Source organism: Streptopelia decaocto (assembly GCF_964273445.1).
Source record: "Streptopelia decaocto genome assembly, chromosome: 15".
Lineage (NCBI taxonomy): Eukaryota > Metazoa > Chordata > Aves > Columbiformes > Columbidae > Streptopelia > Streptopelia decaocto.
The window spans coordinates 2,228,684-2,242,071 of record NC_138670.1 but is presented as its reverse complement, the minus strand read 5'-3'; the positions used below and the strand labels follow the sequence as shown (position 1 = coordinate 2,242,071).

Genomic DNA, 13,388 nt, shown 5'->3' with positions numbered 1-13,388 from the left:
GCTCCAGAACTCATGACTGCACACTGGGGTCCCATCTCCAGAGCCGAAAGCCTCTTCTCCTGTCACCAAACCAGAAGAGATCCCCCAGTGTCCAGGAGCAGGAACCGGCCCATGAAAACAGTCATGCAAAACCAAGGCGTTCGTTACCCAACTCTGGTTTGTTAGATGGCCACAGCGCCAGCTGGAGAGAGCTCTCTCAGCTGCGATATGCACCTTGCTAACAGAAACATGAGCCGTTACAAAAGAGAAGAAATATTTTTGGTGAAATCATCACAGAATCTGAGTAGTTCTAAAGTTGGTAAATAACAGTAATAGCCAGTTTTGCGAGTTTGGAAGTAGAGAGAACACCTCCAATCTTCAATAATGGCATCATTAACCTGCTATCACTAGGTAAACATCCAGGTTACATTTTGTCAAATGCTCTGAGATTGACTTTTCTCTTTCTTTAAGTCCAAAATGATAATGAGTCAATATTTTTGAACAGATTACCTAAGAACAAAAGTGGGGCTCAGCAGACCTTAGAGCAGTGTACTTCATCCCTAACAATGAAGAAATGTAAAGGGGAGAGAAGAGGAAACTCACAACATTCCTGTTTGCACTTGGAATTTGGATATCTGAGAGTGTGTTTAAGTAAGAACAAGGCTAAAGAATCAGGTATTTTTCAGGCTCTATGCTTTGCACTGTGACAGTGAGGCAACCCACTTGAATGCATTTATGGAGAACCGTTGGCTATGTCCCGGATTTTGTGTTCCCAAGGGCCACGAAATCAGCTGCTCCCTCCAAGCAGTCAGCGTGTTGGTCAAGGGAAGCACGCCTGTGCCTTCCATGGGAACCTCTGGTTTCCCTCATGCTCTTTCACTGCTAAACAAGTCAACTTCTGAAGTCAGCATCTGTTTCTGAAGGCGCTGAAACTTTCTGTGTCCCACCCCCCCGCTTTCAGCAGATCATTTGCACTTGCCAGACGCTTGAGGTGTAAAGCAATATTAACAACTTGCAGAATGCCAGACATTTTCTTACCATAGCCAAAGGGAGAACTCCTACCAGGTCCTTCTGGCTTATGTAGATCTTGGAGATTCCCAGATCAGATGTTGTGTCTCCAGGATATTCTACCTGCCATGTGATGAGCTGGGTCCCAGGTACGTCAGGTAGCTCTTCAATTTCAAAATCAATCTGCAGGATTTCAGAGAAAGGACCATCCGCACTGCAAGAGCGAGAGAAAAAGAAACGTTCCATTCACATCACTGATAAGCAGCAATATAATTGCTTTTCTATTAATAAAACTTTGGATTAAGGCTCTTTCAAAGAGACAATTTGGTGGGATGGTGGATTTAATAATGAATTAATCATTTGCACTTGTCTTAAGATTTCGGGGTATTTTCCATACTTACAAGTGGCTTAGTAACACTCTGTGCCACGGATCACTAAACACTGCTCCATTTCACAGGTGGAGAATCAAAACCAAATCAAGGCTAAAGCCTAAAAACCTGACTCTGTAGCTCTCCCTTTAACAAGCACATTGTATTTTCCTCCCTGTTAAAGCAACACATGAGCAAATCTGAAGGGAATCGCTCCCTGAAATGGGAAACCACTGCATTAAAAGTCTTTTCTGCTTTTTAAAAAGGGAGACATGGGAGAGAGGTCAGAGCTCAGGATGGGTCGGTGAACCAGGGCAGCGGGAAGCAGAGGACTGGAATTAATTTTTGGCTGCACTGCTTCCATGCTGCGAATGTCTGTCTGAAGCTCCTTTTGTCCTTTGCTGAACTAGGAATTATAGCTAATTTAGCTTTTGGGGGGAGAGGAGAGTTTCAAAACTGGATTATTTAATATTACTATTTGCCAATCCTGCCAGGATCCTTGAGTAACAAAACCAACGAGCTACTAAATGTGATTCTCCAGAATACTCTGGCAATATAATGATACCTTATCAATGCTACTTTGTCTTTACATGCTGTCCTTCCTAAGGTTACATGGTTCATATAAGTGAAAACCATAAAGCCAAAATGTAAAGCGGTAAAATTGGAAAGGGGCTCATCGATGCAATTCCGGCAAAGCTTGTTATAAAATCAGCCACTGTATAGAAAACAATGCAGTGAAGTTTCTATTGTGTTCCTTGCCAAGGTGAGCTCCACAGTCCAGTGGCATTTATAGAGACAAGAAAATATTCCATTTACTGTAAAGTTGTTGAGGAATGCAGAATTTCTTAGCAGTGCAGAAATCCAGGGGACACTGAGAATGACAGAGCTTTTACTTCTGAAGCACCAAAGGCCAAACAGATCTTCAGTATTTGTGTGGAGGGGAACGAGCAGAGTTTCCTTCAGTGGGATAATAGTCCAGGAGAGAAACCACAGCACAGCACTCAGTGTAAGGACACTTATGATGGAGAGTGTAACCAGAGGAAAGGGGAAACATTTCAGCAACTGATTAGAGAACCGCAGAATGTGCCCAAAACCCAGCAGGTTTTCCCAGCTGATGTGCAAAAACCAGCTAAAACTAGGCTATTTTTTATGAAGACCGCTTATGACAACAGGCCTGCTTTGGGATTTTTCCCAAAATACTAATAGATTTTTATTATGCTGGCTAAACCAAATGCTTTATCCAAAGCTACTGCTTGAAGAGTTTAATCTGATCGTCTTTAAGGTTCAGATTTTAATGGATGTGTCGAGTCCTTGCTATCCTAGATGGAATTTAAAAGGAGCCTCTGTGTTTCCAAAATGAAACACATTGTGTTCAATTTCTCATTTCTTCATATCAGGAAAAAAAAGAGCACAATTTCTAAACCAGCACTGAATGCAGTCTCACTTCATGCTGACCTAGGTAGGATCAGAAAGCTGCTTTATGCAGCTGCAGCTATTGAAACTCAGTTACCTTAATTGCATGAGCAGGAACAGGTAATGCATTGCCTATAAATACTTGGCAGTCATCCTGGTTTGTACAGTATGTTCTACCACAGTTTCTGTGTTTAAAGAACTAATTGAATCTTAGTATAATGAACCATAGTTTTGTGATTCTGTTCAGGGTGCCTTTCGTTATTCCCGCACTGGTGTCTGTGACCAGTGCTCTGCAGAATTGCTGCTGTCACCAGGAACGTGTCCCGGAGCAGCAGTGAGGCAACTGCTGAGCAGGGCACACCACCACGAAAAACCCAATGGCTGCCAAAACAGGCAATCAGCTTAATCTACTGTATGTGGGGGATTAGGAAAAAAGGAATAAAATCATTAGGACATGGGAAAACAAAGGAGGGAGTGAAAGGCAGTGGAAAAGATGGGGAGAGAGAACTCAAGCATGGTCCTTATATTCTTGAACTACAGCTTCCATAAGGCACAACTAAAGTAACCCCAAAAGAATGGAAAACGTTACTTGTAGTTCCTTCTTTAGAGCAGGTATTTTAATGAAGCATTTCTTGCAGCAAAAAGACCCCACTTGGCTTCCATACATGACGCTGATGGAAAGTCTTTGAGCTAGTTCCCTCTTAGAAATACTAAACACCTCCAAATGACAAGATTACAAAGCACCTCAAAAATCAATAAGAATCTCATTACTGCTAATAAGGATATATTAAAAAAATGGGAAAGTATTGCATGACCTATAATCAGACCCAGGCTGTCAGCACCAGGTCAGGAACTTTTGATTAATTACTTTACTCATCATTTACTATGATGATCCTTCCATGTGCAAGTCCCATGCATTTATGTCCCCAATTTACAGCCTTCCTAAGCAATGTTTAGTAATTGGAATCTTTCAACAGAGAAGCCAAAAAGTTACCCTCTGAAAATACAATTAAAAAATATAACTAGAGAGCTTTGGGCAAATAGAATTCATTACCAGGATTCAGTCACATAAAAGTATTTGTGACTTTTCAAGTTAAGGCCTCTTTGTACAATAGGAATATTTCTGTAGCGTAGTCAGTCATTGCTACTAAAAATGATGTGCTGCCGACTCCTCCTCAAGGCAGGCGAACACTTTATGGTCACTAGAATGCAATAGCGTGTTGGCACCTCGTCTTTGCTGGCGCTAAATCATTATTGCTGTCAAGAGTACAGCAACAGTATTAGTTACAATAGGGGAGGCTACATGATTAGAAAGTTTAGGATGGACAACACAGGCACGTTCATACTATATTTCTTAATCTTCCTTTTATTTCCTATCTAACGAAAGATCAAGCAGCTCTGACAAATTAAGAGCAATGGGAAGCTCCATCCAGTGTTTAGGGGAGTGTTTCCTGCCTCTGTGGAGTCATTCCGCACCTGCTTCTCCTGACACATTCCTGACCATGGCAAAATTAAAAAGAAAATAAAAATAATAATAAAAACCGTCTCTCTCTGCCTGTTCACTAGAGAGCCCTTTCCAGCCTGAGAGGCCGGGCTCAAGGGCAACTGTGAACACCTGTGCCGCTGCACTGAGGTTTTATAGAGAACGAGCCAGCCGTTCTTCTGGGTCTCCAGGGATGCTGTATGTCCTGCAAGACCCAATTTTCAAGAGGAGACTCTGTAAATCCAAGAATAGCTACTGGATGTTGGCCGTTCTAGTCAATTCGAGTGTCTCATTCCCAACTTCACCAGCCGTGGTATTGGCTTTGATCTTTATATAATGCTCACAAAACAAAATTCGTTCTGAACCTACTAAAATGACTGGGCATGTCATGTTTCTCATAGTACAATGTATAAAGTTTTATCACTGTCTTTAGAAGGCTATAACAGACACAAGAAGCCTAAAGCCATAAATGTGCTGAATAAGATATATCATAGAAATGTTAATGAAAGAGCCTTGGGCAGAAGAAAGAAGGAAATCTTTATTCTTTTCTACTGCTGCACACATACCCAAGTCTCCCATCCATCTCAGGGTATCCAATTCTGTGGCCCCACAATCTGCACAGGCCACGCTAAGGGGCGGAGCAGCTCCCAAAAGGAAGAAATGGTTCCAGACTGAACTGGGACATGAGGAAAGGGAGAGAGCAGCACAGCCGACCCCAGGACACCTGCGGGAGCTGTGAAAACCGCCATCCCCAGCATGCAGCTGAGTATTGTCTTCCCCTAAATATGGGGGGCTGAGGAAAGAAAAACAGGAGAGCAAACTAGAAGAAATTAAGACGAAAAATTGCAGAGAGAAAAAGAAAAATGACCCTGTTGCAGAAGGATGCCAGAGATAGAGAAGTAGAAAATGAACTTCTGTGAAATGGAGATAAAAGGAGAAATGACAGCAAAATAAACCTCCAAGGCTTGGAGTGCATAGATGTTTTTTGAGGAACACCTACAAACTCCAGATGAAAGGGAAATGGAGACAATAGCCAAAAAAGAAATAGAAAATGAGTCAGTCTTTCCACCAAAATTTATAGTCAAGGAAGGATTCTCATACACTTTTAGTTTGTCTTCCCTAATAAAAGATTGCTTGTCTAGTCTTTGCTGAATTCTTAACAAATACCCCCAGCTTTGGTTTCAGGGAAGTGCATAATTTTATTTATGGGGATTTTTTGTTTGTTTTAAGAAGCCTTTAGATGAGAGTCGAGCTGTTGTGGCAGGGGGACACATTTGCATTCCTCTCCACATTTGCCAGAGACAGAGATCACCTCTCTTCTGCATAAACAGGTACTTGCAATGCAATCAGCAGCTTCTGCTGGCATGTTTGGTAGCATCCTCAAAATTATGTGTATAGGATGTGTAAGTAAAATATGTGGGACCACTGACAAGGAGACCATACTACTGACACCTCAGGAGTAAAAAGCACGGAGGAGAAAGGAGTACTAAGTGTTAGAAGCTCATTTATTTGGGCTTTTCTTTGTTGCCCATCACCACACAATAAGCCATTCCTTTAGAAATGCTGGTAACTTCTTCTGTTTCAGTCAGGGGTGATTTAAAAATCTCTCTGCAAGGGATGATGATGGGTGCAAACTTCACATCCACATTTAATCTCTTTTTTGATGTGTTTTCTGTGCACTCTGTTTTTAACTTCAGCAACCAAAAGGTGCTGCCTTAGGTGTCCTGTGCAGGTCTGTCCTAAACCAACGTGCACACTTGTGCTTCGGGCCAGGCTTGAACTCTTCAGCGCAATACGGGAAGACAAAGCAGAGAGAAGCATCCCCTGGATGTGCCATCTTTGGAAGTTCATGTCTCCAGGTCGGAATTCTTTTACCAGTCTCACGTATAAACACCATAAACTAAACCCCCTCAAAATAGTCTTACAGGAAAAGCAACATTATTTTATTGAATCTGACTCTAGTTTCCTTCTGCTTTCTGAGCCAGAGTGCAATCAGTGAATATTTTCCAGCTTTTTAAAGAAAAGGTTTTATATGGGATAAAAATTGCAGAATTTCAGGGAACTATTTTATTCCTGCAACTAGGATTTAAGGTAAAAACCAAATATTGCAAGATCTGACATTAAACATAAGACATTAACAGCACGATATTGCTTTTCACCAGCTGAGGAGCTGGCTGGGCTCCAGAACATGCGCTCTGCGTATCCACCGCTTGAGCTCTCAAATCCATTCCATAGGTGTGAATCTGGCTGGCAATGCCTGCAGGATTTCCACCCCTCCTTTGCAGGTCAGAATAAAGTGTCCGAGTTTACTTGAAAAGTTAGAATATTAATTCTTTTTTGTTTTAATTAAAAACTCCCCAAATGATATGGTGCAACACCTGCACGGTATGTCGCCAGCAGAGCAGTATGTACGTACTTTACACATCAGTCCCTGGTCCCAGTCTAAACAAATGGCGAAAAGCAAGCAATATTTTAGGCAGAAAAGAGGCACGCAGCCTGGGACCCAGACCTTCCCAAGGGCAGAGACGGTCTGCTGAAAAAACAGGACCTGTAGAATCCAGCCTGCTGTATTACAGCAAAGATCATTCTTCACCACTGATATATCCAGATAAGGTGATAAATACAGCAGCACTTTACATTTTAATTTTCTTCATTGTCATCTTACTATTAAAAATTCAGTGATGAGGAGGCTGAAAAGTAATTTTTCTTCAGGAGTTGGTGTATGAAGTGAACCAACCAGCAAGAAAAATCACAAAAATTGAGTCTGCTAATCGCGTAATAAAGATAGTTGAAAAAATGGATCCATGTGTCTGGAGCGGGACATCACAGAGCTGGCTGAGAAATACTGCCTGAATTATTTATTTGACTTTTTTTTGCTATTTTCAAATAAATTATTCACTATACAATTTTCCAGCTGTTGATAGCACTTTTCCCAAATAACTCAAACCATTCAAAAGTGGGTAAAAATTAGCAGACCTTTTAATATAATATAAATTTGAAAAATAATTTCCTACCAAGTCAGCATTTCAGTTCAGAACCATCAATCTGAGCGTCTCTTGACATAGTAAATCCAGTGATAATTTACCACATTGTGCTGAGGGAATGGTAAATCGACATTGACTTTATTACATCTAGTCTAATAATCATTCAATAAATTATTCAACACAGTAGTCAGTAAACATCAAGTACTTTTGAAACAGCCCAATCATGAGGCAACAGCAGAAACCCCACAGTTACTGTGCAGGTGGGACTGAACTGCAGGGCTGAGAAAACAGTTTTACTGACCGGACAAACTCTGATAAACCACTCCAAACACACTGACCTTTGGGTTTCTCTACCTGCTGGTTATTGTTGTCCTCAACGTAAAAATAACAATAATTATAACTCACATAGAAGCATGATAAAAATGCAAAAGAGCACACCAGGCATACAACTGCAAATGATCATCATTAATTGGTAAAGTTTCTATAGGATCCAACTAAGGCTACGACTACACTGTATGAGACACCTGCAGAAAGTGGTGGTGGTTGTCTGAACTCAATGTTCCTAAAAATACCCTTAGATGTTCCGCTCACATGACAATTTCCAGCCTGTTAACACTGCCACTATCACTTCACTATCACTCCATCCTGGAAATGAAAGAAACCTTTTGCTGCACCGGAGGAGTCACACAAACCCGACATGGATCAGCGGGACGTCAGATCCAGTGTTTTCATATTAAAAAACTACAGGGCCACTGCTGCAAGTATTTGCTGTTGAGTAATCCCAGCGTACTAAATCATGACATCAAGTGCTGTGCTCAGAACACTGCCCTGCAGCCAAATACATTCTTCATCCTGCAAATATTTATCCACCTAAAACCCCTTATACAAATGAACAGCAAATTTATACTTATGCATAAATGTATGCGGGATTAGACTTGCTGAATTCAGGTTAAATCTTTTTTAGTAATTATTTATCCCTGAAAGGCAACCACTTAGACAAAATTATCTGCTTATGTGCTATTCAAGAGTTTCCCTTGAGCTCTAGAATTTTGTTTAACAAAGGCAATAGGGCTTTGTCCCCTGATGACCACGTGCAAGCCCAAGCAAAGTCCTTAGCTCCCACAGATGTCTGTGCCCATGCAGGAGACCCAGCTCAGTACCTGGTGCACAACCAGCCCCGTTACCGTTATGCAAAGTTGAGCTGAACAGAGAGCTAAGCCAGGCACTGACCCCTGGTCCTGTGAGATCCGCTCCTCTATAAACGGGAACACGCAGAATCTGTATAAACAGAATTCTACAGAGCACCTATCAGGGGGTCTACAGCATCATTTTGCAGGCAGTGACCATAGTTTTGGGTGGAAGCCATCAAAGGGACTGAGAGGTGCACAAGAGTAAAAATCTTACTCCCCTAACTCCATCTGTTATTTCCTTTTGTGTTTTCATGCTCTTGCTCATCTTCTGAAATACACACCTAACAAATCTCTTCTATAAAATTATCGTGGCTGCCAGTGCTTATTTTTATTCTTCTAGCAAATGTAAGACATTTAAAAGGTTCAAGCAAGGAATCACCAGCCTGAACATGTGGAGAAACTTGTCTAAAAGGTACTTCTAGAGTGAATCTCCCTGAGTCCTGATAATTTACCAGGCTAATTTATTATACTATTTTTGCATTCACATCAAAGATGCAGGGTTGTGCTGCTTTATGATCCATGCTTCAGACAGCAGTTGCTCTCCTTGATGTCCAACTTGGTCATTGGAATCCAAAATTATTTCAAAATTATCTCCCCCACCCACTTTTTAAAAATTTAATTGTAGTCTTAAATTCAGAGTGGAAGGCTCGGCATGGTAGCACGTAGCTCCGTTCATGTCTCCAAGGTCAGATCTATAACAAACTTTGTTACAGTTTGCTTATTAGTGTCCACACTGGTTCAACAAATGCCATTATATCTAAAAGCAGCATTACATTTCACAAGACTCAAGGCCTCAATCTATTTCAAAATTAGTGGCTTCTTTGGAGAGATCTGCCAAGGCGTATCCAACATCTGAGATTAATATCCTCAACAACAGGAACTTCCTCTGCCACGATCTATTCAGCAAGTATTTCTGCTGAATGTTACAAGTGACTTTACAAAATATTCCGTCCAAGTTTAATTGAAAGACAATGTTAATACACCATGATAAAAATAGCTCCTTTCACAAACAAATTCTTATGGTGAAAATAATGGATCTGGAGGTATGCTAAGAAAGGTGATATCAAGAGACTACATTTACTAAAAGCTGAAAATTAACCACCACCATGCTCTGCCAGGCTATTTCCAAGACTGTCTGTCCTACAGCAAAACAGTATCTGATCACCAGCGCTAAATGGAAAATGCCACCTCTGCTTTTCATCCATTCACCTTCACAATCCCATTTGCGAGCTGCTCCACGCTCGTGAGCTTCAGCACAACCGACCTGCTTAAAACGCAGCATCTATTTCATCAATGTCATTGGTACCTACTGTACTATAACGGAAAATGAGACCCTCATGAAAATAGCATACAATATAGGAAAGGTACTAAAGATCTGATTGATAATATATATTTTACTAAAATTTTCATATTTATAACTATTTTGGGAACTATACAGACATACAGAAAGTCAAGTTGTTCTCCACCAATTTTTATCAATTGAAGACGACTAAATGCATATACATATATCAATCTGTTTTGTATACTGGATATGTTAAAGTTGGCAGCATGGAACAGATATCTCTGGGCATAAAATGCAGTATGTACATTAGTTTTGCTTTATTAACATATTTCAGCCTTGACCTTGTTGGCTAAGAGGTGCACCCATTAAAACACTTGGGCTTTACCCATCAAGACCCACAGTGCCCCTTCCCTGCTCCAGCTGTGGCACAGGTTTGGTATTTGAGCAGATGTTTCCCCTCTGTACACCTTGGGATCGCCTGACAGCCATGATGAAATCATACAGACAGATGATGATCCAGGTCTGCAGTTGAGTCCTAGGCCCTGTCAAATCAAATCACAGTTTTTGATGTTCTTCTGACATTAAAAATTATGTGAGTTCAAAAGCTCACAGAACTCGAGTTCCCATTAGCATGAACTGTTCCATTAAGTCAAACAGCATCATTATTTTGGGTCTCATTGCATCCAGTATTGACACACCTGACTTTTCACCACTTTGAGCCCCAGGCGCACCTGAGCTCAGAAGGACTGGTGAGATATAAGGGGAGATGTATATCCTATGTCCTGGCAAACCTTGGATACTCTCTGAGGAATTACAAACTAGTAAGAGCAAGTTTTGATTGTGGCTATTATGCTGCCAGAGAATTAACCAATAAAAGGCGTACGGAGAGCAGCAAACTATCCCCAGAGCAGATAACAGCACCAATTTGCACTGATTTACACAGGTGAGTACGTCAGCATCCTTTGGTGAGGTCTACCTTTTCTACCTGACAATCGCTTATCAAGCAATTCTAATCTTATTTATGCAAATGGTCCAGGAGCTGCCAAAGCAAACATGAAGACCAGCTGTCCATAAACGAGCTATGATCATTCATTCTAGATGACAAAAATTCAGCAGAGGAAGGAAGACAGAGCTGCATTTACGTGCTGTTCTGGACAGAAGAGATCTTGGTCCATATGGATAGTTCCCTGCTACTGCAACCATCACATTATATAATCTCTTCATAAACTTATCAAGCTCCATTTTGAAAGCACTTAGGGATTTTAAATGCCTATTTCCCTGAGAGGCTCTTCCAGAACCTGATTATTCTAATGGTTAAAGCAGTCAGAGGAGACACCCTGGCTGGAACTGGAACCTTGTATGAGTCATTGCTCGGAGCGAGCGGAGCACAGCACCCCAGACACCGAAATGGGCCAAAGGCAGCTCTGCTTCCTGCAAGCGTTCACAGCAACGCACTCAATAACTCTGCAGACCTTCTGGAAACACGTAATGGCTGATAATAGCTCCCTCATTCAAAATTATTCCTTCCACGTTTCTGCGTTCTCAATTACCTCCAGCCAAACAACTCCTTCCCTACCCCAATACAGCTGTAAACAAAAGAATTCTATTTCTGCACATAAATTTAAGTGGACTTTAAATATTTACTGATCTAAGTAGGCAGGCGGAGAAATGGTAGGTTCTCACTACCTTATCTCAATACACTGTCAGAATGTGACTGCAGCCGTCTGCCGTTTCCAAAAGTAAAGTATTACAGTAAAACCAATAACATGATCAAAATAAAACTGGAGAAGAGAGAACAACACGGCGCAAATTAGGGAAATGCTTCATGAAATACTAAGGAAGCGTGTCGGTGCAAACCAGAAATCTCAACAAGACTGAAGATCTCATGCCAACATTTTATGTGATGGACATATCACATGATATAAGCTTCTTATTATTTAGCAAACTTCCGTCTAATGTAATTTGGGCTTTAAAGCCACTTTTATTTATCTTGGATCTTAAAAGAAGATTCTATGGGAAACAACCACTAACTTTGGGGGCTGAGCAGTGGCCCAAATTGCTTTGCTTCTACTTGTAAGAATCTCAGGACTGTACTTGGAAATCTTTGTAATTGACTGTGGAAAGATGTACATGCAGCCCTTTAAAAAGACATATTGATTTTATTGAACTGGAGGCAAGGGAAAAGAGACCCTAATTATTATAATTATGAATTCAGTAATGCTAGTAATCGTTAATAGCTTCAACAGGTTCATAAATCATTCACAGAATGGGGAAAAGCAGTAAGTGAAGATCAATTTCTACTCAGGGGCACTGCAAAATTTGCCATCCTTATCGAAATTTGTGAACCAGATTTCCCTTCGTGAATAGCAGAGCTTCACAAGAAGATGACAAACATACAGTCACCAAGAAATGTCGACTTAAAATACCTCCACCAAGCAAGATGGAAAAATTCACATAGGCCACATACTTCAAACCTCATAACTACCATGGTTCTTGGAGTATGTGTGGAAAAATCTAACAGCTATTATGAGTAATAAAAGCAATTGAATGACATGAAGAATTAAAACAGCACAGCCCACATTATCACCTCAGTCTACGAATAGGAACAGATTTTTAGGCATGGTTTTCCTTTTGCTTTACTCAAGCTTCTTGATTTTAGTGATGCTTTCATTGCCCAGAAGGATAAGGTGCAAATAAGAGCCACAATGATTGAATAAAATGGACACATTTTTCTAATAATGGTAGAAGAAATAACCTGTCAGATATTCAGAGGGCTGAATGTGCAATACTTGAAGTAAAATCAAGAAGAGCAGAAGGTGGGTTGCTGATTTTCTGAAAAAAAACCCCAGTAGGTGAGGTTTAAAAGGCAGAAGAAACAGAAAGTGTAGCTTTCCACAAACATTTCAATGATTTAAGCATCCAGGAGAGAAAATTGCTAGAGCAGGTGGGCAGGAGAGTATAATTAGAAACAACAGGAAATGTGGACCAAATTCAAAGCCAAAGGACAGTGGAAGAGTCTCAAAAAGCAATGGCAGACATGATAAAGGTTTAGAATTAGATAGGATAAAATGCTTAGAAAGAAATGTTTTTTTGCAGTGGTAGATAGGGCTGTAATAAGCCTTTTTCATTTTTTGCCCCGTTCCTTAATAAAGAAAGGATTATTCAATCACTATATGTGTGTCTGTCATTCCCTCTAGTAACATTAGACCAGTTTCAACAAAACTGGGCAGAAGGATAGAGGTTAAGAATTCTGAAGCTTTCTGGAAGCGGGCAGACAGCAGAAGAGACCAAGTGATTAACCCTCTGACACAAAGGACACCGTGCACTCCCCGAGAATCCACGTACGCACTTGTTCTTAAGAAGCGAATACATAGAAACCAGGCTTCTGTCTTTTGGCTGCTTGCTGAAATACGCCTTAACTTTTATGGCTCCCTGATACTCTTTAAAGTTCCAGTTCAGAAGTTGACCCCTGCTCAGCAAACCATTGAAGCAAGCGCTCTCAGTCTGCTGGGACTCACTCTCGTTTTATAAGTTAAGCATATGTGTAAGTACTCTGCTAAATAGGAACGAATTTAAATACTCTGCTGAGCTGGACTCTCATTTATCAGCAAAATCACTGGTTCAACTCAGTAAATTCACCAAATTATATGTGGAGAGAATTACTCCTGACTCCTGCTCAGT

General features: G+C 40.8%; 1 protein-coding gene across 1 annotated transcript in view; it reads right to left on the bottom strand.

The window, feature by feature from the left end:
* TMEM132D (transmembrane protein 132D) overlaps positions 1-13,388 on the bottom strand; it is a gene marked incomplete at both ends in the record, with an annotated part of 200,627 nt that overhangs the window by 78,817 nt on the left and 108,422 nt on the right. Inside the window, one exon of the mRNA XM_082066324.1 lies at positions 1,018-1,201. Coding sequence (XP_081922450.1) covers positions 1,018-1,201 — 184 coding nt within the window. The remainder of the gene's footprint in view (positions 1-1,017; positions 1,202-13,388) is intronic.